The 24,412-nt window shown below is 41.7% G+C and overlaps 1 protein-coding gene across 5 annotated transcripts in view; it reads left to right on the top strand.

The window, feature by feature from the left end:
• The first annotated feature begins 2,758 nt into the window (after positions 1–2,758).
• USP40 (ubiquitin specific peptidase 40) overlaps positions 2,759–24,412 on the top strand; it is a 76,897-nt gene continuing 55,243 nt past the window's right edge. For 3 of the 5 annotated variants that reach the window (XM_046018552.1, XM_046018551.1, XM_046018556.1), the window contains exons 1-9: positions 2,759–2,870; positions 3,176–3,283; positions 3,950–4,167; positions 8,525–8,592; positions 9,919–10,032; positions 12,494–12,658; positions 14,245–14,391; positions 16,640–16,783; positions 18,991–19,119. In XM_046018552.1, the coding sequence (XP_045874508.1) occupies positions 2,818–2,870; positions 3,176–3,283; positions 3,950–4,167; positions 8,525–8,592; positions 9,919–10,032; positions 12,494–12,658; positions 14,245–14,391; positions 16,640–16,783; positions 18,991–19,119 (1,146 nt within the window). In that variant the 5' untranslated portion in view covers positions 2,759–2,817. The remainder of the gene's footprint in view (positions 2,871–3,175; positions 3,284–3,949; positions 4,168–8,524; positions 8,593–9,918; positions 10,033–12,493; positions 12,659–14,244; positions 14,392–16,639; positions 16,784–18,990; positions 19,120–24,412) is intronic. The other 2 variants (XM_046018555.1, XM_046018553.1) reach the window with 2 other exon arrangements.

Genomic DNA, 24,412 nt, shown 5'->3' with positions numbered 1-24,412 from the left:
AACTTTGTAGGAATTATATGCCTCCCAGGATCTCAGTCTCCTCTTCTACAGAATGGGAATGATATCAGTTCCCACCACGGGGCATTGTTATGAGAATTAAATGAGATAGTGCTTAGAAACCATCTGCAGGGCGCCTGGGTGGCTCAGTTGGTTAAGCAACTACCTTTGGCTCAGGTCATGATCCTGGAGTTGTGGGATCAAGTCCCACATCAGGGTCCCTGCTCAGTGGGGAGTCTGTTTCTCCCTCTGACCTCTCCCTTCTCATGCTCTCTCTCTCTCTCTCTTAAATAAATAAAATAAAAAGAAACCATCTGCAATATAAATGCTCACAACATTTTTAAAGCGTCACTGAACCTTTCTTGTGCAGGACCTCACATGGTCGACATACAGGGCGGAAGCTTCATGAGCCCAGAATCTGGTCAACAGTTTTATAGGTTCAACTCAAATTTTCTGGGAAGCAAATAAGGACTTAAATTTTCACCATAAAGGGGTGCCTGGGTTGCTCAATCAGTTAAGCATCCAATCTTGATTTTAGCTCACATCATGATCTCAGGATCCTGGGATCAAGCCCAGTGTCAGGCTTCCAGCTCTGTAGGGAATCTGCTTGAAAATTCTCTTCCTCTCCCTCTGCCCATCCTTACTCACATATGCATTCTCTCTCTCTCTCAAATAATTAAATGCATCTTTAAAAAAAAATTATAAAACTTCACCATAAACTACAAACCCACATATCGGTGCTATTAATGATAATGCAACTAATATATTTAGTGTTAACTGCTGTAGGGGTAACAGGACAGATAAGGTATGATCCCTGACTTGGAAATACTAACAAAATGATCAGATGTGACTTTGCCAGATTAATGGGTTACGAGAGAGTTACACATAATCCCGAAGGCTTAATGAAAGAAAAGGACAGATTTGTTTAGAGCTCTGGAAAACTTTTATGGATGATTTAGAGTCTGCGATGGGCTTTCATTGAAGGCAGTGAAGGGAGGCTCTGGGAGGACAGATATCCTGCACAGAGGACAATATGAATCGATCACAGAAGCAGGAAGGCAGATGGCACCCTTGGAAACACTTTAACTAGAAAACAGGTGAGTAGTGAGAAATACAGCAGGAAGAGTTTGGGGACCACAATGGACTAAGAACATCAAAATGAGGAGTTTCTACAGGAGACACCGGGGAAACACTGAAGCTTCTTGGTAAAAAATGTGGCCTCAGGGTAGATCTTTTGTGAGTGACAGGTAGGGTGGATTGGATAAGATGGGAATCCACTGAAAATGCTGTTGGCCTAATGCACGTGAGGCTCAGTGAGAGTCTGATGGGCAGAGTGGGAGGTGTAGAAATGAAAGAAGCATTGTCCAGGTGATACTTTGAGTCACAAATGGTTGACTTCATGGACACAAGATGAAATTTCAAATACAGCTGGCAAGACTTTGATGCCTATGAGAAGAACGATGGTGGTTTTAATAGGCCATTCGTTTAACAAATATCTATTAAAAGCCCCCCCCCTTTTTTTTAAAGATTTCATTTATTTATCAGAGAGAGAGCACAAGCAGGGAGAATGACAGGCAGAACAGGCAGAAGGAGAAGCAGGCTCTCCGCTGAGCAAGGCGCCTGATGCAGGACTCAATTCCAGGACCCTGGGGTCATGACCTAAGCTGAAGGCATCCACTCAGTCTACTGAGCCATGCCGGTGTCCCTATTAAAATCCAGGAACTGTTGAGGTGGCTGGGATACAACTCTGCAGAACAGAGAGCCTGTGTCTTCCTGGAGCTAACCTTGCAGCGTTCATTCTTACGGAATGGAGGTTTGAGGAATATCTACTTTTAGCAGGAGGGGTATGAAGGACCGCAGGCAAGGGAGAAGCATTCGAAGGGCAGGATAGCATGCCGCAGAGCTTGGTGAAGAGGAGGCTGCCAAGGTTGCCGAGTGATAACTGGTACCTGTGAACAGCCATTCCCTCTGCGGTTTCCTAATCTAAACCTTAGCCTCGCAGCCAGTCCTCTGTTTCCAGTTCTTCTCCTATCAGCATTTCCTGAGCAGCGCAGCCACACGAATCTCCCTAAAATGTTCCAAGTACAAATCCCTGAGGGTTCACGCTGACACCTGCCTTGCAATTTCATCCATCACTATAGCTGTTCTTAATCTCTCGGACCTTTCGCTGAGGTGAAAACGATGTTCTCCCTGTCTCGCTCATCCATTCCAGGATGGAGGCTGGATTGGACCAGGGAGATGCTTGAAGTAGAGCCTGAACGGTTCATTGAAATAGTCCACCAAAGGTGTCCAAAGGGGCAAGAGGAAAATTTTGAGGTTTTTATGTACTCCTGTGTATGCTACTTAGAGTTGGTGCAGACAAAATAAACACTGAGGATGCTGTACAGGTTTAAGGATATGTGGAACATTTTTCACTGGAGACGCATTTGGAATTGTCTTCGGAAGAGCGTGGCGAACTTGAAGCCCTGAGTTTCCAACGTTTAGGTAACTTGTAAATTAACCATGCCAAAAGACTCTTGGAGTGCGAACAGCAGTAAATATAAACTCTAAATTGTGAATGAATGCATCGCCGTCTGACCGAGTGGACCCGTGGACCCGCGCACCCGCGAACACACAGGGACGCCAACATAGTCCTCCCACCGCGAGACTCCCGAACTCTGAGGGCAAAAGAACCACATTACCCATAAGGTCCCGCGCGGAGGGTCGGCGCTCCCGCGGGGCATCCTGGGAAACGTAGTTCGCGCGTTCCTTAAATGGCCCACGCTCCAGGCCGCGGGAGACTTCCCCGCACCAGCATGGCTGCGCCCATTTGGGCCGCGTATGGTTGTTTCGAATGTGGGTCTGAGCCGGCTCGTGGGGCTGGGCTTTAGGCAGTAAGTGGGACTGGCAGCTGGGGTTCTCGGGCTGGGGACGTGGGAGGCGCAGGGATGCTGTGGGCTGCACGCCTGAGGCCGGCAAGGCGAGGGGCTGCCTGGGCGGCCTCCGGACACCGCGCTCCTCCGGCGTCGGGTCAGCGGTACGCGGCATCGGGGACCGTCTGCTTTTTGCGCCCCTGGGCCCAGTGATGGCTTAGAGGGCTGGAGGCCTGGCCTCCGCTGCGGCGTAGGGCAGACCGGCATCCAGACCACATTCTCGAGGCCGGGCCTTCAAGCTCCATTTTTTTGTGCTTTTCTTTGAGGAACGGGTTGGAAAGGAATACATTGCACTTCAGCGCTTCCTGTCCCTTAGGAGCTGTGCTAGGCGTTTTGCGTGTCTCATCTCCAAGTGATCCTCCTCTACACTCGAGGTGAGACCTTGAGCGGGTCCTGCAGGTCCCCACAGCTAAGGTTAGCATCACTGGACCCAGAGTGGCGGGCCTTTGGGCTCGTTGGTTTTCATGGCATATTTTTTTTTTCCCAGTGAACCTCCTTCCGGCTCTTTAGCTTTGGGACCATGTACTAAACTGCTGTAAAGATTAGTTTGTTTCCTTTGCTTCCTCTGAGTGTCATAATCTGGTACAAGAAGTGTGAGAAGCTGAGATTTCAGGAAGCGGTTGATGGCCCCCAGGCCCTTGCCAACTTTCAAACTCTAGGATTGGCTTTGCCACCCCAGCAGTAGATGAGGTATAATGAGGGCTTTTCTTTGTTTTTTCACCATGACTTTTTTTAAAAGCAGCTTTTCTTTATCGTGAGCCAAACCCTGTGCACCAAGTGCCTTTCTTAAATCTCTCATTTGGTTTAAGGTACCCTGTATGGTAGTCGGTATTCCATTTTACATATGAGAACACAAATTAGTTAACTTGTCTGTGGTCCCCCAGGTAGTGTGGAGCAAGGATGAGAAAATCCAGGTCTTGCAGTCTCCAAAGCGCAAACTACTGGATAAACTTTCTGATGAAAGTATAAGATTGGGAGATGTGTGGAAAACTTGTTTTTAAAAATAAAAGCATTTGTATAACATGTCATATTTTTTTAAGGGTAGGATCTAGCTTCACAATGTTTGGGGATCTGTTTGAAGAAGATTATTCCAGTGTGTCAAATTATCAGTGTGGAAAAGAAAAGAAATTAAAGACCAAAACCTTGGAGCCACCAGCTCCTAGGGGATTCACCAATTTAAGCGGAATAAGAAATCAGGGTGGAACCTGTTACCTCAATTCCCTCCTTCAGACTCTTCATTTCACACCTGAATTCAGAGGTATGCTGTGTTACATGCTTTTGATTAATAATATGTACCTTTGTCTCTACGTGTAATCAATTATGCAAGATTACAAATTACCTCAAAGGTGTATTCTCCAGTATGCGTTTATTGTGGCTAAGGTAAGAAATGTTCATCCTCTCTGTAGGGAAATGTGAAACTGAAATTATCTTAAATACATTCTGTGCAAGCACAGTAATTTTTAATTTATTTATTTTTTCAGCATAACAGTATTCATTGTTTTTGCACAACACCCAGTGCTCCATGCAAAACGTGCCCTCCGTATTACCCACCACCTGTTCCCCCAACCTCCCACCCCTGACCCTTCAAAACCCTCAGGTTGTTTTTCAGAGTCCATAGTCTCTTATCGTTCGCCTCCCCTTCCAATTTTTTTTTTTTTTTATAAACATATAATGTATTTTTATCCCCAGGGATACAGGTCTGTGAATCGCCAGGTTTACACACTTCACAGCACTCACGATAGCACATACCCTCCCCAATGTCCGTAACCCCCTCCCCCTCTCCCAACCCCACCTCCCCCCAGCAACCCCCAGTTTGTTTTGTGAGATTAAGAGTCATTTATGGTTTGTCTCCCTCCCAATCCCATCTTGTTTCATTTATTCTTCTCCTATCCCCCTAACCCCCCCATGTTGCTTCTCCATGTCCTCATATCAGGGAGATCATATGATAGTTGTCTTTCTCCGATTGACTTATTTCACTAAGCATGATACCCCCTAGTTCCATCCACGTCGTCGCAAATGGCAAGATTTCATTTCTTTTGATGGCTGCATAGTATTCCATTGTGTATATATACCACATCTTCTTTATCCATTCATCTGTTGATGGACATCTAGGTTCTTTCCATAGTCTGGCTATTGTAGACATTGCTGCTATAAACATTCGGGTGCACGTGCCCCTTCGGATCACTATGTTTGTATCTTTAGGGTAAATACCCAGTAGTGCAATTGCTGGGTCATAGGGTAGTTCTATTTTCAACATTTTGAGGAACCTCCATGCTGTTTTCCAGAGTGGTTGCACCAGCTTGCATTCCCACCAACAGTGTAGGAGGGTTCCCCTTTCTCCGCATGCTCGCCAGCATCTGTCATTTCCTGACTTGTTAATTTTAGCCATTCTGACTGGTGTGAGGTGATATCTCATTGTGGTTTTGATTTGTATTTCCCTGATGCCGAGTGACGTGGAGCACTTTTTCATGTGTCTGTTGGCCATCTGGATGTCTTCTTTGCAGAAATGTCTGTTCATGTCCTCTGCCCATTTCTTGATCGGATTGTTTGTTCTTTGGGTGTTGAGTTTGCTAAGTTCCTTATAGATTTTGGATACTAGCCCTTTATCTGATGTGTCGTTTGCAAATATCTTCTCCCATTCTGTCAGTTGTCTTTTGGTTTTGTGAACTGTTTCCTTTGCTGTGCAAAAGCTTTTGATCTTGATGAAATCCCAATAGTTCATTTTTGCCCTTGCTTCCCTTGCCTTTGCCGTTGTTCCTAGGAAGATGTTGCTGCGGCTAAGGTCGAAGAGGTTGCTGCCTGCGTTCTCCTCAAGGATTTTGATGGAGTCCTTTCTCACATTGAGGTCCTTCATCCATTTTGAGTCTATTTTCGTGTGTGGTGTAAGAAAGTGGTCCAATTTCATTTTTCTGCATGTGGCTGTCCAATTTTCCCAGCACCATTTATTGAAGAGGCTCTCTTTTTTCCATTGGACATTCTTTCCTGCTTTGTCAAAGATTAGTTGACCATAGAGTTGAGGGTTTATTTCTGGGCCCTCTATTCTGTTCCACTGATCTATGTGTCTGTTTTTGAAGCACAGTAATTTTTAGTAACAAAAAATAAGGCAATGGATTTCTTTTCTAATTCTAATTTAAAATACAACATAAAGACAATTTTGCCAGCCTCCATTACTGTTACGCTATTTGCATTTTTGAGTTTGAAAATTTCTGTAAAGTAATAAACATTCCCACCAGAGTTACCCAAAACAGTTCTGCCCTGCCTTTTAGAATGGAGACAGGGCATCACATTATTTATATAGTCCACAGTCGTTTATCTTCAATTCTGAAATCCAGAATGTTCCAACAGCCTGGTTTGAACTGGTTTGGGGTCAGAACCTGACCTAATGTGAGGCGGTTTATAGTCTTAGTTATCTCACTTGGGTGGTTATTCATACATTTATTACAGGAGTATTAACTCCTTGATTAATGGATACTGTTTATCCCAAACTCTGCTGGGGATATAATGTTAACATACTATGACCCCTTCTTATTACCTTTCTAAAATCTGGAAATTCCAGAGACCCGAGATGTTAGTTAAGGGACTGTATATAAGAGGGGCGCCTGGGTGGCTCAGTGGGTTAAAGCCTCTGCCTTCGGCCCAGGTCATGATCTCAGGGTCCTGGGATCGAGCCCTGCATCAGGCTCTCTCTGCTCAGCGGGGAGCCTGCTTCCCTTCCTCTCTCTCTGCCAGCCTCTCTGCCTCCTTGTGATCTCTGTCTGTCAAATAAATAAAAATTAAAATCTTTAAAAAAAAAAGGGGGGGGGACTGTATATAAGAAACAGAAACCCATTCGTGTTAGTTCAATTAAAAGGGGGATTTACTGTAAGGATATAGGGGAATCTCCTTGAAACCACTATAGGAAGCCAGCCTGACCTCGTTGGAGCCTTGATTTCTTGCCCCTGTTTTTCTCTTTGTTTGTCCCATTCCCGTCTCTGTAACCTAGCTTCCTCCACGAGGGTCTTAGTCTTTCTGATCCCTTTACTTCAATATGAACATTACCTTCCCATGGTCCTGACTGGGGCCTTCAGCCACAGAGCTGCATGAGTGGCTCAGCTCTCCACAGTGTCTGCTTATACTGAGGACAAACAACCTGGCTCATCCTTTATCCAGTATCTCATCCCTCTTCCCATCACTACCAAATTTAGCAAATTTTTTGACATTTTCTGTTGCTTCTAAGCTTAGAAAACCTTCCTGCCTCCAGAGATTTAGTAAATATATACCATTATCCCCTTTCCAGGGCCGTTCTAATGGATTAAGCTGCATGTGGGATTTCAAAGTGGTGACATTTGTCCTTGACTCCATTCTCTCCATAAAAATATCTCCCTAATATATTCAGTTATTCCACCATTAGAAATTTTCAACATATGTTTCAATAGATGACTAAGGAGAGTTAAAGTTTTCCAAGTTTTAATATAGTTGAAGTAGAAAAGTAGCTTTAACAAGAGACTAAGGAAGGTGATTGGTGGGCAAGGGGTCCAGGTCATAGAGAGGGCCACTGAGCAAGGATAGGGCTGAATGGAGAAGGCCACCAAGCAAGAGCCCAGGCCATCTCACTCTCAGCAAAGGAGATCGCTGGCCAAGTGCATGGGCTTGTGTCTTAGCGGGGCTGATGCATTCCCTATTAGGCTTTGCAGGAATCCTGATGCTTATTGAAGGGGTAAGAATTGGCAGAGTGCTGGCAGGGAGAAGAATTCTGGAACTTTTGGGGACAATTTCTTGTGTAGAGCTGGATTGGGTTCTACTGTACTGGTTCATGGTGGCTGAGATAGTGGGAAATAATGGTAAAAGTCCTTGTACGGTTTTATGCTTTAACTTTTATGTTTGTAGTTCATTTCTTCCCAGTTCCTGCCAGAAGGGAGGAATATAACATTATAACCAAGGCAGTGGTGGTTTCCAGAGGGAGACAGTACCCATGCCATCCTTCGTCTTTCTAGAGTAAATCAAAGTTTCCTGGTAGGAGTTCCCATCTAGTTTGAATACAGACTTCCTATAACATTCTGATATACCCCAGTGGGGGACATGCCTAGACTTGAGAGTATAAAACAGTTGTGAAGACTAGCTCTGGGTTATCAACTTATTTTTCCAGGTAAGGTCACTACCATCTGTTATTACCCTTAACACAGAAAAGACATTCTTATACCCAAAAAAGTAAGGGCATTGAGAGTTAAAGGTGGCCTTTCTCTCAAAAGGGTGGTTGGAAGCCTCAAATGTGGCTTGTGGATGAACACACGTGACACTATTATATATTGTATATTTCCTCATGTGGCTTTTGGGACCCACTGCCATAGGCAATAGGAAGCAAAAGGTTTCTGATATTACTGTTTTTACTTTTATAAGCATAGTTTTCCTTTTATAGATCTTCTGTACTGAAACCTTAGCATGCCTCTTCAGAGAGAGTTGGTGGTTAAAGGTAATGTTATCAGGAAGTAAAATATGTAGAGTAACAGTATAAATACTGCCACAGTCATACTTCTGAATCTTTAACTGATTTTATTTACTGGAGGCTTTGGCTTTCTAAAGCCATTTTTTAAAATGAAATAACATCATTTATATCTCTGTTTCTATATTTTGTTTAGAAGCTTTATTTTCCCTTGACCCAGAAGAACTTGGTTCATTCGAGGATAAAGATAAACCTGATGCAAAGGTATTAAATCTGTGATTTACAGGGTCTTTTTTTGGAGTATTAAATGTTTTTTTAAGGAAGGAATTAAGTTCCTTATTCATAGAGATTCATAATTTTATTAATTACCAAATATTAATCTTTATTTTCAAGAAGCGACTTGGCCTCTGTGCCCGAATGAATGGAATCTTCCTTCCAAAAAATAATTACCTCAAATATAGTGCTGCTACTGCTTTATAAACCTAGCTTGGTCAAGAAGATATTTGCATCTAGCCCACACTAGCCTACTGGAAAATCTACTTAATGAACAGATTTTTATAACAGCAACAGAAAAATAAGGGCTGGTGTTATTTCAGTTTGATATTCTGGAAATAAGCAGAGTGAGGAATTTGTTTATTATGAGTGCATACCTAATCTTGTTCTTTCTGGTTCTAAATACCATTCAGAAGTTTATTGCTTTCAGCCTAAAATCTGTGCTTTTTTTTTTTTTTTTTTTTATTCATTGACAGACAGAAATCACAAGTAGGCAGAGAGGCAGGCAGAGAGAGAGGAAGGGAAACAGGCTCCCTGCTGAGCAGAGAGCCCGATGTGGGGCTTGATCCCAGGACCCTGAGATCATGACCTGAGCGGAAGGCAGAGGCTTTAACCCACTGAGCCACCCAGGTGCCCCAGATATGTGCTTCTTAATAGTAGTCTTCTGTGATCTGGCCTAGCTCTTCTTAAACCACCTGTGATGCAAAGAGCCAATTTTTGTGTATTTCCTTTTATTCCAAGTCTCTCGCAGATCATATATGTGGTGACAATGTCAAATTGCCATAAAAGTGTCGAAAGTCTTATTCTTGCTTTAGATAGGAACATGCAGTCTCCCCACAAGGCTCTGAGCATCCTTCTCTCCTGCCCTAACCCTCCCCACACCAAATAAAGCAGGAAGACGATGAGGCAGGTGCAGCCAGCCCTCTGAGGTGTCCAGACTCCACAGCGGACGGGAGTCGTGACCGGAATTTTCCCCCCAGGGAGTGTGTCTCTATCTGAGGGTTTCAGGGGCGTGAAAGAGCAGAGACTGAAATGATTGGCTGCAATCAGTCGGGTGGTTTCTTAGGGCCTATGTGGGTGTTCATACTGATCATACTGTGTCAAGGTAGAAAACTCCAGATAGCTAAAACTTTTTGGATTGGCTTAGAATTTTAAAAGAAAAGCGAATCTTTCTTCCCCCTGTGTAATAGTTTTAAACTTCCTCTGGATTGAACTGAATGAACTAGGAAAGAAGAGAAAACTAGTTTGCGGTTCTTTTAAAACATCCCAGCTGATGTGAGCAGATTTCATTTAGAAATGCATTTGCTTCTCGATCAGGTTCGGATCATACCGTTACAGTTACAGCGGCTGTTTGCCCAGCTTCTCCTCTTGGACCAGGATGCAGCGTCCACAGCAGACCTCACTGACAGCTTTGGGTGGACCAGCAATGAGGTACGAAGGTCAGCTCCTCCCAGGAACCAAGTTATCAGCAATAAAGAGTTAACACTGGCTTAATGACATTATCTAACTTCCTTTAATTTTGTCTTAGAGTCTGAAGAAATAGTTCAAATACTTACTTCTCATGTTCAGTAACTACAAGCTAGAGATATATTTCTAGACACTTGGACTGTGCAGGATTTTATGAATGGGTCTGATTTGGCATGGGAGAGAGGTTTGTGGATAGAGGGAGAAGTAGAAGAGCTGGCTTTTACAGTTTCTACCCTTCGTATAGTCTAGTTGGGATACAACATCTACTACACGGAAATTACCATTTATAAAACAAACTGCTGATCAGCTCGAAAACCTGACTGGCAATAATTCTGACTGCCTTTGTGATGTGCTTTTGTGTTTGGGCCTGGGTATTCTCATTAGAACACTCACTTCAAGCAAAAGGGTGAAAATGTTCTTGGCAGGTCTTTTTATTTTCCCTGTCCCGCTTTTCTCCAGTCTCTCCTCCTTTTCCTCCTGTATGTGGACATTCTCCGAATTTCTGTTGGCGTTTCTAAAGGGTACTTCACTATATGCAAACACTAAATATGTCAGCAGTGAATAAAGGTGCTTTTCGTCAATATTGATGAGCCTCGATTTTTTTTTTTTTTTTTTTTTATGGACTAGATGTATTCTTGCAACAGAGAGGCGTGGGGACTATCACAAAATTTAAAGAGGCAATGACCAGATAACGTTATATTGCCTTCAAAATAAACTTTACACTCTGGTCTTCTAATGAGGAACACGCCTAAACCAGATGATGCTGTGTGGTTGAAGAGGTAGGGTTTAGACTTTGAAGAAAATGGGATATCACGCAATTAAATTTCTGGTGTAGGGCAGTCGCTTAGGGTTAATTCCTTGTTCCTTCCTTGTTTTAAAAATGGCCGCTCTGCTGAGCTACAATTCACACGCCAGAAGATTCACTCTTGAGGGAACAAGTCGCACTTGTTCGGGATACTCACAGAGTTGTACACCTGTCACGACAGTCCCTTTCAGAACATTTTCATCACCCCAAAAAGAAACCCCATACCCAGTAGCAGTCACCCTCCCCCCCAGACCCTGGCAATGACCACTTCCTTTTTACCTTCCTAGATTTGCCTCTTCTGGATATTTCACAGAAATGGAATTAGATGATATGAGATCTTCTGAAACTAGCTTCTTTCCCTTAAAATTATGTTTCCAAGATTCAAGCACGTTATAGTGTGTATCAGCACTCCATCCCTTTTTATTGCCAAATAATATCCTGCTGGAGGGATGGGCCATGTTGTTTTTTTAATCTCATCATCAGCTGATGCTTTTTCCTTTTTGATCCTGAGCGTCTACTGAGTTGCTGATTTCACACCCTTAAAGCAGTGAAACCCTTATTTATTAATCTCTAAATAAAATCTCTCAGGAAACCCGCTAGGACTGGTAGAGAGGGACTCAGAGGCGCCTAGGCGCCTTTGCCAAACTTAGAATTGTTCAGAAGCAGCGTGAAAACGTGCACTGGTTTCCCTCAGAGGCAGTGATCATGAGTTGAAAAATTAGAAAAAAGATCCTGAGGCCCACTACTCGCTCCAGCTTCCCTCCACTTTACCAGCTGCTTTTCATGTGACACTTTTCTTTAAAATTGTCTTCCCTCATGTTCTCTACTTCACCTTTCATTTGTTCTCTGCCTCCTTTCTGCCTTTCTGGTCAGTCAGTCATGACATCCATGTGCCAAGTTCTAGGAGACACTTCTCTGCTCTCGGCGGGCTCTCAAGAGCACTCACCCCACCCCCCATCGAGGCACCAACACCAGCTCCCGCGGGTTCCCACGACCTCATCTCCTGGCCCCCCCGACCCCGGCTCTTCCTCCTTTGCTCTGCTTCTGCGTGTTGGTGGCCCCCTTGGCTCTGGTGTATCTGTCGTTCTTAAAGCGTTTGGTCTGTTCTCACACAGTTGCCTCACTTGTGGGGTGAAGCAAGTGCCACCAGAATTTTTCTCATCTCTGTGTTACTTGGTCCGTATATGCAAGCAGTAAATTCTGGTTCTTTTCAAATGCTGGTAATTCGGATCCCCTGATAGAAGTGAGATTGTGCCGGGCCTACTCTGCCAGCCCTTCGAGACTGCTCTGTGCCTATTGTGTTCTTCCCTCTTCTCCTTCGGTGGCGCGGCCATGGGTGTGGTTTCCCACAAGAATAAAAGCTCTTTCCTGTTTCAAGTGAGTTGAGTTGTATGTACACACTGAACACCCCCTGTTCGTGTTTCATTTTGGAGTGAAAGTAAAAGTAGCGATCTCTTCCCCTGGTCCCAGTTTGTTTAGCTTAGTCATCCTTAATATTTGATCAAGACTCACCTTTGGATTTCTAAATAAATCTTGTGTTTTTTAACTAATACCTCTTTAAAAATCTGTTTTGAAAAATCTGAAGCACAAAATTCCACTTAAAAGTTACCTGTTTTATAGGAAATGAGGCAACATGATGTGCAGGAACTGAATCGAATTCTCTTTAGTGCTTTGGAAACCTCTTTAGTCGGGACCTCCGGCCATGACCTCATCAATCGTCTGTATCATGGAACCGTTGTTAACCAGGTTGTTTGTAAAGAGTGTAAGAATGTCAGTGAAAAGCAGGTGAATATGCAAGCGTGTTGTAGTCATAAGTCATAAGTTCTAATGCACGTAATTAAATTTGTGATCTGTAATACACGAGGAGCAAAGTGTTTATTACTAGAAATGACCTTATCATGTTTTTTTTCTTTTACTCTAACTACACTTCAGTCCTAAATTTGTAATCCACATTTCTTCGTATAAACTGAAAGAAGCAAATGTCTTAAAGCATAGCTTCAGATATTTGAAAATAAATTTGGGGGATGTTTATAGGTAGAGGTCTGTGTCCTCATGAGAAAGCCAGTATCATGGTTGGTGGGGACCAAAGTTAATTAGGGAAGTAATAAAAATAGAGAACAGTAAGGAATGTTTACAGTAATAAACAGGTATAATTAAATACTGGATTTCATTTATGAATGTCCTTCAGAAAGTTCACTTATATGTGTGAGCTTTTGTTGTCCGTTTAATCTCATTGGAAATTAGAAATTTGCTCATGAGATGGAATAATCTCCGCTTGCTCTATAAATCTTTTGTAGCACATAATTACATCACTGAACAGTTGTCCCTTAATAAAAATCTCCTTTTTTGTTATGGCAAGAGTTAAAGAAAATTGCTGTGTTTGTATGAATAAAAAATTAAATGCCATTTTCTAAATTTTGCATTAATTGCTTTTTTGGATACATATATGTATTCTTTTGCTGCTTTTTATGAAAGAGTTGGGAATAAAAAATACTTTTTGGTCCTTTTTGCCTGTGCTCCTAGAGGGTTTGGTCAGCCTAGTTTGGAAATATTAAGACAATGTGTGTCTGGGTTATCATATGATTAACTTAACCATTCTATAATAATTTGCAAAGAAATTTTGAGAAATAAATGTATGAAGGCACATAATAAATTATCAACATTCACTTTTCATATATATGTATTATAAATTACATATAAGTGGTGTTTTTATTACTTTAAACTTCCATGAACCAGTTAGAACTCATTAGTTTCCAGTCCCTGTAATAACCCCTTACAGTAATGCTAGTGTGCACACACAGACACACACACAAAACTGAACAATTTGTGTCAGATTTTAAGTGTTTATTACTGTAAGTAAATTACAATTCAGTTGCAGTTGTAGAGTCGATGGACTCCTGTTTGCAAAATACTGTCCTCTTAATTTTCATAAAAATACCTTTTATCCTGGCTCAAAACAGTTTTTTTCTTACGACTTCTTGGTACATCAGCTGCAGCAGAAGAGGAGGAGGAAGTGGGGTTTACACTAGGGACTCTAGCCCTGCCCACGGCTAAGACAGAACTGATAAACACCGCACACTTCTCGGTTCAGATGTGTGTTTGGTGGTTTGTTTTAGTTCCTCCTAAAATAGGTTTTATTATAGCTACACTGAACTTAAGGAAACCTGGACGTATTTTAAGCCAAATTATAATTGGACTTGGGTAATTTTGTGTGGTGAATTTCACTGTGTCTCATCGGGAAGTCTGTATCTTCATACAATTACAGTGTTTTAGGGAAAAGTTATGTCATTCCCAGTCTATGTAGGAGTTGGTGATGTGTTCGTGAACCACTGCAAAATTGTTTTTTCATATTATGTTCGTGTGTATTTCAGGAAGACTTCTTAGATCTAACAGTAGCAGTCAAAAACGTGTCAGGTTTGGAAGATGCCCTCTGGACCATGTTTGTAGAAGAGGAAATGTTTGACTGTGACAACCTATACCACTGTGGGACTTGTGACAGGCTGGTTAAAGCCACAAAGGTAAGACAGCTACCTGCCTTCTCCCAGGGAGCCACTCAGTACCTGGTAGCATGAAGGTTTGCCAAGTGAAGTCTGCTTGTATGAGAAAGTCTGGAAGATACACGTGAACCTCTTCATTGGAACTAAGGATTGAAAAAACATTTATATTCTGCATATATATGTATTTTTATTTTTTGCAATCAAGAATTTTTTTTAAGCTTTCAACCTGACAGTTCTCTCAACTTCTTTCTGTCCCAGGAAAAAATGTATGTGTACCTCAGTGTTTTTTAAATATGCCTTTTTTAAATAAACCCCCTGTATCCTGGCTTTTTACAGAGTGACATTAAGAGGAAGGTGACAGGTTTTTATTGCTGCCAAGGAGCTCATTGAGCTTTGCTTTCTTTGCTTACTACCATGAAAACAGACAGCTTTGTTTTCTGTACACGGAGTTACTTGACAATATGGATAGATACACACTTCCTGACTAGCTAGTCTAATACACCCCCTCTGCCTCCCCCAGTGGGAAATACTCATCTTGCCAATTAAAGGGCTTGACAGGGTACCACTGGGTTTCGTACTAAAGGATGAGAGGGGGACAGCTGTTAGAAACTATTCCACTGCTGCCGGATGATGTGATGGGCTCTCCAGTCTGTGGTTAGTGAGCATCCGCTTACAGAGCTACCACAAAAGATGGGTCTTTGCAATCATCTGTAACAGAGCACCTTTCCTAGAGCTGACAGTTACGGAATTTTCCATGAAACAGAATGAGGACTGATTCAGATAACATACAGGGTTGATTTTGATCCTGGGGGTCGTAAGTGAGAATGTAAAAAACAAACAAATGAACAAACAAGCAAAAAACTCCATGCCTGTAGCTTTCACAGTAGGATTGGGAAACCAGGGTAATTTTACATTGTTTAATAAGTATTTCCATTCAGCCTTTGCCTTGTTGTGACACCCAAATGGAGACATTTATCTTCTGCTTATCTATTTTGTATTTCCATTTGGTGTTAAAACTACAATCTAATAAACATAAAATTCAGGAGATGAAAAGTCTTAGAAGCATACTTAAACACATTCTTAATTTTGGTTGAACTTAATTTGCACATTAGTAAAATAAGAACGAAAGCAGTTCTTGGCATGTACTTTTTATGTTATTGGTTTAATTCTTTCTCAGTGGAAATTTTTTCATCTCAATACCTTTAAAATTGCATCCTCAATTTCCATTTGCTTGTGATACCTCAAGTAGGTTTTCTTATTCTGAGCAGACTTTTCTCAGCCATAGTATAGATGAGATACTTGGGTTTTTCAGTTGTATTTTTTTTTAACATGTTGGAGTTACGTTGCTGTTTTTTAATCCCCGATTTGTGGAATTGTTTTAAATTTCTTTTTAGGAATGTTAGATTCTTATATGTAAGGATAATATAATTAAGGAAGATTTTATAGATGGAAAGGATTTTTTGCCACCCCTTACCTAACATACTATTCGTAGTAAGGGGTTGGGGAAAGCTGATGACTTTTAAATAAAAAGCAGCTTCATCTAGTGTTTTGTTTTAAAGCAAGGAAATTAAAAAATGCCTTTTTACTTGCTTTTAAGGACAATCATTGTAAAACCCCAATCTATGGGTCTTAACATTAGGGGAGTGAGAGCGTTTTGAAAATCTAATGAAAACTGAATCTTCTCCCCATGAAAATTCAAGTACGCAGATCATGTAATTTCAACAACTCAGATCCACTGAAATAGGTCTGTAGGTCCAAGTAAGGAGCTCCAGTCCTTCAATAAATAAAAGGACCGTGTGCGTGCCAGACAAAGTGGAGGCACCAAGTAGGCCAAGACTCACACAGGGTAAGAGCAGTGTTAGAAGGGGGAGCACAGTTACAACACTTTCATCAGATAGCTTTGATTATAGGATATCAACACTAAAAACATAAACTTGGGTTGTAAACTTTTTTTTTTTAAAGATTTTATTTATTTATTTGACAGAGAGAGATCACAAGTAGGCAGAGAGGCAGGCAGAGAGAGTGAGAGGAAAGGGTTGTAAACTTTTAGTTGTTAACATAAATGAGTCACATCACCTGTAGTCCCATAAAAGAGATGAATTCACATCAAGTACTGACTTAAATCCAGGGTGATAAATTAACGTGCTTGAAGGACACATTTCTCTTTAAACTGCATCATGGGTTGCTTTTTTATATCTTAAGAAACATTATGTATTCTTTTCTATAACTCTGCTTTTAAAACAACTCTAAATTTTTTTTCTTTCAACAGTCAGCCAAATTACGTAAGCTGCCTCCCTTTCTTACTGTTTCATTATTAAGATTTAATTTTGATTTTGTGAAGCGTGAACGATACAAGGAAACTAGCTGTTACACGTTCCCTCTCCGGATCAATCTCAAGCCTTTTTGTGAACAGGTTTGGACTGTTTTATTGTGAAATTCCTTCTTTCCTCCTCTCAAGACTGAATCTTTTTTTGGCCTGATTTTCAGTTGACTTATTGCAGAATCTTTCAGCCTGGTACAGTTAATATTTTTGACTTGGGTAATTCTTTGTTGGGGGCTGTATCCCACGCATTGTAGGATTTTAAGCCGCATCCCTGGCCTCTGCTCTGAGACAGTAGCATCCCACCCTCTCACCCCACCCCCAGTGGTGACAAAATGTCCAGATCTTACCAAGTGTCCCGTGTCTCCTGGGGGAGAGCGTGGATGAAATCAGTCTCAGCCAAGGACTACTGGTTTCTTATAATCCTTTTGATTTCCAAAGTATGGATTTGTTCCCAGTTCTTTTTAGTAAACTCTCCTTGAAAAATCTTTGAGAAGAAAACTTAAGAACAGAATGAGAAATGACCCTACATGACTAATTAACGACTATTAATTAGTATTTTGTTATTTGGATTTAGTTTACATGAGATAGAATAATGAATTACACATCTACAAAGTGAATAGATAATTGGAACTTTGCTAGAATTTATAATCTTTGAGATACAGGAAGGAACGTTTTGAGAACGTTAATTATACAATATACTTCATAAGCCATTTCAAAATATTTTCTGTATAATTGCTGTACATGCCAAGATCAGAGCCATGAGACTGCTACATTTCTTCTTACAAGTCATTTGTATGTTTATCGAGACCAGAAAAAGCATTTATTAAGTAGCTATTGAGTTTTTTGGTATAAAAATTGTATTTTCTTTATTCTTCAATTCGGATGGACCTTCCTCTACTTCAAGTCTGGTAGCTGAGCTTTTTGGGTTTTGTTTGATTGGCACATACAGAGTGAACAGCTTTTTCAGAGTAAGTCAATACACCCCCCCATTTGTTGCCTGAATAAAACAGTTCTTGGGGACGCCTGGGTGGCTCAGTCGTTTAAGCATCCAACTCTTGATCTCAGCCCAGGTCTTGATCTCAGGGTTGTGAGTTCAAGCCTTGCACTGGGCTCCCTGCTGGGCATGAAACCTACTTAAAAACAGCAACAACAACAATAAATTTTTTTCAGGATAACTGTGTTAATTCTTCTATAATTTTCCAGTTTTGTTGAGAAATAATTGACAGACATCACTATGTACACTTACGGTGTGCAGGATGATAGTCTGATTTACATATCTTATGAAATGACCACTCTAGATTTAGTTCGTGTGTATCATCTCATACAGAAAAATTTTAGCTCTTCTCAAAAAAGTAGTTTGTCACATTATTTTAACATACTTTGCAATAACAAAATTGAAATAGGTGAACCATTGAGCAGTAGCTAAGAAATTGACCGTAGTATTACTTTTTGATTTTGGTATTCACGAGAAAAAATTGTCACGTTGCCTCTGTGTTTATATCTCTCATCTTTTGCCTGAACCAGACATTTAAAAAATACTACTTACTTTAGAAGTACAGTGTTTCAAGGAAATAAGTTTCTTAATAATTGGCACCCTTCAAGTGGTGTGTTCACATGCAAAGTATCTCTTAACCTAAAGTAGGTTTGTTTTTTTTTTTAACACCAATATAAGCCTTCATCAATTGGGTCAGTCATAATTACAGAGCACATTAATTATAGAAAAGATTGATTATAGAAGAAAGAACCTGTTCATCACACTAAACTGTCTCTAAACAAACATAGTATTCAGAACTGCTTAATTCCTGTGATGCAGAGCACTGAGTGTCAGGAGGGTGATAGTGGATATGGCTCTACTCTGAGACCCATGACAGTCTAGTTGGAAAGCAGGACAAATTCAACAGCTAAAGAACACATTTCTAAAGCAGTGTAATAGCTATAACACAAAGATGGTTTTCTCTTGATAAAACTATTGCAGACGCATTGGAAGCATGTTTTATTAGCACTTTAGAGTACATGATCTTAGCCAAAGTTCATAAAAGTAACATTTTGTGTGTTTTCCTATGTAAGAGGCAGAATTTGCTTGGTCGTTACGTGGTATTAGATGAATGACAATTTTCAGTCTCAGAATTAAAAATATTTACATTTAAAACCAATTCCTCAAATTTGTCTTAATTTACCCCTAAATAACAATAATAAACAGGTTTCTTATTTTAATAGAAAAAAATTCTTTCTGCTCTTTGGTCATGTGTCTTCCCATTTTATGCAAACTATCACGGTTTATGCTGTGTTTCTCGTAGAGTGACTCGGATGACTTGGAGTATGTCTATGACCTCTTCTCAGTTATTATACATAAAGGTGGTTGCTATGGAGGACATTACCACGTCTATATTAAAGATGTCGATCATCTGGGAAACTGGCAATTTCAAGTAAGCATAGAAATTAATTCTAGTCTTACTGTTTTGGTGAGGATCGTATTTTGCCACTTATATATATTTACCCTAGGAAATGTTTATAGTTACAGGAAGTTAATATAGTTACAAGTTTTAAATTTTTATTTCTAAATAGTTTCATACTTACAGAAAAATAACCAGCATCATAGAAACACCTATAGATCTCTTCCCCTGCATCCTTCAGTTGTTAACAATTTGCCAGATTTGTGCAAACACACTCAGTTAACATTATGAGTGCTGACCCATCTGAAATTAGGCGCCTTTACCCCTAAATACTCCGTGTTTGTCTCCTGAGAATAAGGGTGTTCCCTTACATAAGCCTAGATCAAAATCAGAAGCTTGCGCATTGAAATGATAGTGCTCTCTAATGAAGAGTTCATTTTCAGATTCCACCAGCTGTCTCATCCAGATCCTTTACAGCATTTTCTTCCCCAATGCAGTGTCAAATTCAGGGTCTTGCATTATATTTCGTTAGTCTATCTCTTAGGTCTCCTATAATCAACAACTCTTCCAGGCTTCTCTGCCTCTCATGACACCAGCCAAAGATGATAAAGATTTTCCTGCTATAATGTCTTCCAAAAGTTTTGTAGTTTTGCCTTTTACATTTAAAACTTCTCAGTCCTTCTGGAATGGTTTCCTATGAATGGTGTGTGATTTTCGCGACAGTGCCAGTTGTGTTACATCAATTGTTTGTTTATGTGTGAGTCCTTTTGGGCCCCCTGTTCCGTTCCATTGTTCTTTTTTCTATTCCTAGGCCAATAGTAACACTGTTAATTTCGGTAGCATTATAATGAGTTGTGGTATCTGGTAGGGCAGGTGTCCCTGTGTCGCGTCATTCTTCAGTAGTGTCTTGGCCTTTTATTCTTCTGTGACCGTTTCTAGGATCAGCTTGTCAGTATCCACACACACACAACACCCATTCTCAGCAGTAATAGAGTTTTGAACCAACATTTAAGTCAGATATATCTTTTCATATTTTAGAGTTCTTATTAAAAAAATTTTGTCATTTTCTTAAGAATTTGCAGATTTCCTGAGGGGAAGTGCCTCCTGGAAGTCTAGTTCCGATTATTTGCAATGGGAAGAATCAGTGTGTTACACACTAAGCCTGAACTCGCAGCCAGTTTTCTAACAAGTACCTAAAACACAGTGAAATGTCCATAAGTTACAGACCATCGTGGTAGGATGTAGAATGCTTAAGACGTCTTCCCGATTATCAGACAGGTGGTGGTGTTAACCAGTAGTTGTACCACATATAATAATATAGGGTGACGACAGGGTTCTGGGTGCACGTTCTCTTTGATGGCGTTGTTGGCTTTTTTTTTTCAGAACATCCGTCTGCATTTCTCATGCTCCATCTGTTGTACTTAGATATTAAAAAGTATTTGGATGTTTAAAAAGTCAAACTTTTTGCTTGATATTTACCAGGAAGGTGTTCTGTGGGGCCGTGTGTCAACTTTGTATTTTCTAGACTCTGTGTGGTCGTGTTTGAAATGCAGTTACCATTGGTTTGTTAACTTTATAAACCAGCCATCTTGCTAAACCGTCTTAGTTTCAGACATCTTTGGAGAGAGGCTGCTTTGTTTCACCCTTTCCAGTCCTTTACCTTCCATTGTGTTTGGCCGAGAACATCATACAAGCATCTCTCCCTAATGCTTGTGCCACGGTTTGCCAAGAGGCTGGTTTCTGGGACACATTCCCAGTCAGACGAAGGGAAGGTCTCCTCCCTCGTCTGGTCTAATTCAGCTCTCGAGGTCTCTGTGCTTATTAGTTCGAGCAGATTCCCATCATGCCGCCTGTCTTCGCTGCTTTGCGGCACTTTTAGAGGTGCTGAGATTTAGTGTCAGTCTTTGACGCTTAAATATTCATTTGCAGTGTCACTTTCAAGTCTGTGGTGGAGGTCACGCACAGAGGTAGCCTCATACAGCAGTGAGGTCTCATGTCTCAAGCGGTGCTTCTCTCTTCATGTCTCTGTTCTGGGTTGTGCTTCCTTGGACGGCTCTGCATGTGTTCACTTCCTCAGAATCACTCTGCTCTTTTCTGGCATCGTCAGGCTCCCCTCCTGGGTCTGCAGTGTGACTCGAGAGGGCAGACAGGTTCTCTGTCATTTGGTTTTGCTCTCCGCACTGCTCCTTTGTTCCTGAAGCTTCGTTACATTAGAGCAATCAGAAGATTGCTTTCCATTTGCACTTAGTATATTTCCTTCTTCATGCCTCCTGTGCAGCATCCCATTTGTTCAGTTTTTTTCTTTATTCCGTTCTTCCAGGATCACTACTTTTTCATCCGAAGCTCTATGGTGCTCAAATAATGAGGAGTGCTTTAAGAATTTCAACTTCAGGGGCACCTGGGTGGCTCAGTGGGTTAAGCCTCTGCCTTCGGCTCAGGTCATGATCTCAGGGTCCTGGGATCGAGCCCCACATCGGGCTTCCTGCTCAGCAGTGAGTCTGCTTCCCCCCCTTTCTCTCTGCCTGCCTCTCTGCCTACTTGTGATCTCTGTCTGTCAAATAAATAAATAAAATCTTCAAAAAAATAATAATAATTTCAATTTCAGTACGTATACCTGCTAGGCCCTGCTTGTCTTTCTGTTACTGTTACCTGGGAGATTGCTTGTGCCCAGAGACATAGGATTCCATATATTCTAACTACAGCCTGGTATTGTTCTTTCCTTTCAAGGAGCTGTTCCCTGCATTCATGGAGTTCTTTAGTAGGTACCGTCTGCAAAGAACTAACTTTCATGACCCATCGGACGTAATTTTCCCTGGTTTTAAGGCAACATTTCAGGGGTGCCTGGCTGGCTCAAGCAGTAGAACATACGACTCTTCACCTTGGGGTTGTAAGTTTGAGCCCCAGGTTGGGTGTAGTTTACTTTTAAAAAAAATTTTTTTTTTTAATGCAACATTTCTGTCTCCCTTAGTCTGTCTAGAAGATGCTCCCTTTCTTGTAGTATGGACACCATTTCCTATTCAAAATGTGACTCAAGATCTGGCTGCGAAAAGGAGCCTGATCTTTGCTTTCTGCTTCTTCAGAGACTTTTTGCTTCCTCGATGGTTGACTGACATTATCTTGCACATTTGAGGGAGTGGGTCAGAGAAGGCTTCACGACAGCTCCCAGCAGGCAGCCCGGAACTAGTCCTATTGTCCCAACAAGGCCAGGTTGGACACCAGCAAAGCGGAGAAGGACTGGGCCTTGCCTGTTTGTCACCTGCAGTAATGTGCCAAATAGGCGGCAGTGCTGGCCTGCCTCTCCTCTTCTGCCATTTTTACATCTTTTTTTCCTTAATGACATCTTTAAACTTATTAAACATGCTATTTTATTGGTCTGCCAATTGCAGTCTGATTTAGATATCTGCTGAGTCGACTTCCTTGTGATTTTATTATTTTAGACTGTAGCCTGGGGTGGTTGGTTTTTTAAGAATGTGATTTACTGGAGTAATTTGAGGGCTGAGTTGAAAGCGCCTTCCTCTGAAAAAGTGTTTGTCTCTCCCACATACCTGGGGTCACTCCAACCCTTAACTTTAAAGTCACATCCTGACTTAGTGGTTTTAGAGCCATACAGCTAGTGTGAATTTGGACCACAAACCCGTATGGGGACCTGCTTGTGAGTACAAATCATTACAGATGTTTTTCTACCTTCATCTCTAGTATCAAGGTCAAACCAAGCCAGTTCCTTGTTGTCCTTTATTGTGGGGTGATTTTTTTCTAGGTCGTGTTTGTACTGAGAAAGTAGGTAGCTCTTTTTTTCTAGCTGTCTGCTGAAGTTTATCTTTGTGGTATAATTAAAAAGTATATACTTGGGGTGCCTGGGGTTACTAAGTTGGTTAGGTGTCTGACTCATGATTTCAGCTCAGGTTGTGATGTCATGGGTCATGAGATTGAGAGTCAGGCTCTGTGCTCAGCGGGGAATCTGCTTGGGATTGTCTCTCCCCATCTCCCTCTGCCCCTCTCCACCTGCTCATGTGTGTTCTCTCTCTCTCTCTCTTTCTCTCTGTCTCAAATAAATAAATAAATCTTTAAAAGAAAGAAAGGGAGACGGGGAGAAGGAAGGGAGGGAGGGAAGAAGGAAGGAAAAGCATATACTTGGTCTTTGTCCCAGGTTCCTGGAATAGAGGTCCTTGAAATTGCATGAGCGATAGGCATGTCTTTTGTTGTTCATAATGAACCCCTTTCAACCACACCTGAGTTCATCCCAATGGGATGACTCTTGGTGGGGCCTAGACATCTTCAGACTGAAGGCTCATCACCAGAGCAAACAACCACATGAATAGAGCGTTCATGGGTTTTTTTTTTTTATTTTTTTTTTTTTAAAGATTTTATTTATTTGACAGAGAGAAATCACAAGAGAGGCAGGCAGAGAGAGAGGAAGGGAAGCAGGCTCTCCGCTGAGCAGAGAGCCCAATGCGGGACTCGATCCCAGGACCCTGAGATCATGACCTGAGCCGAAGGCAGCGGCTTAACCCACTGAGCCACCCAGGCGCCCCTAGAGCGTTCATGTTTTTAGCTCCACCTCCTGACCTATGGAGGGAAGATGGGCTGATGATTGAGTTCTGTCAATCAGTCACGCCTACCTGTTGAAACTTTGAGTAAAACTCTAAAGCGCCTGGGGGGCTCGGTCAGTTAAGCATCTGCCTTCAGCTCAGGTTATGACCTCAGGGTCCTAGGATTGAGCCCCATGTCAGGCTCCCTGCTCAGCGAGGGAGTCTGGTTCCCCCTCTGCCTCTCCTGCTTCCTCTGTTTGAGTTCCCTCTCTGTCAAATAAACAAATAAAATCTTTTTTAAAAACCCACAACAACAACTCTGAAGCCAGGACAGTAAGGGAGCTTCTGGACTGGTGAACATATCCACAGGGGGATGGCCGCCCCTACCCCATAGGGGAACAGAGGCCCTCAGGACCCTTCTTGCCCTATGTGCTTCTCCATCTGGCCGTTCATTTGTATCCTTTGTACTAAACTGTAGTCCTGTGTAGTCCTGTGTATAAGGTCCTGGGTCTGTGAGCCATTCCAGGAAATTATCAAACCTGAAGTAGGGATTGTAGGAACCCTAGAATTTGTAATCAGCCCAGCAGAAGTGCAGGTGGCCTGGGACCTCACTTGTGGCTCTTGTCTGAAGTCTTGCAGGACTGCGTGAAGTTAGTATCAGAACTGACCTGAGTTGTGACCCCCTAGATGGTGTCAGAGGACCGGAGAACTGGTTGTTTGGAACACCAATCATTCGGCTCCGTACTTTGGAGGGTGCTTAGGCTTTGTCTCCCAGACCTCGTCCTGTAAGAGCTATG

The sequence above is a fragment of the Meles meles genome, chromosome 9, assembly GCF_922984935.1.
Source record: "Meles meles chromosome 9, mMelMel3.1 paternal haplotype, whole genome shotgun sequence".
NCBI lineage: Eukaryota > Metazoa > Chordata > Mammalia > Carnivora > Mustelidae > Meles > Meles meles.
Note: the sequence above shows the minus strand (reverse complement) of the source record. Positions and strands in the feature narration are given on the sequence as shown.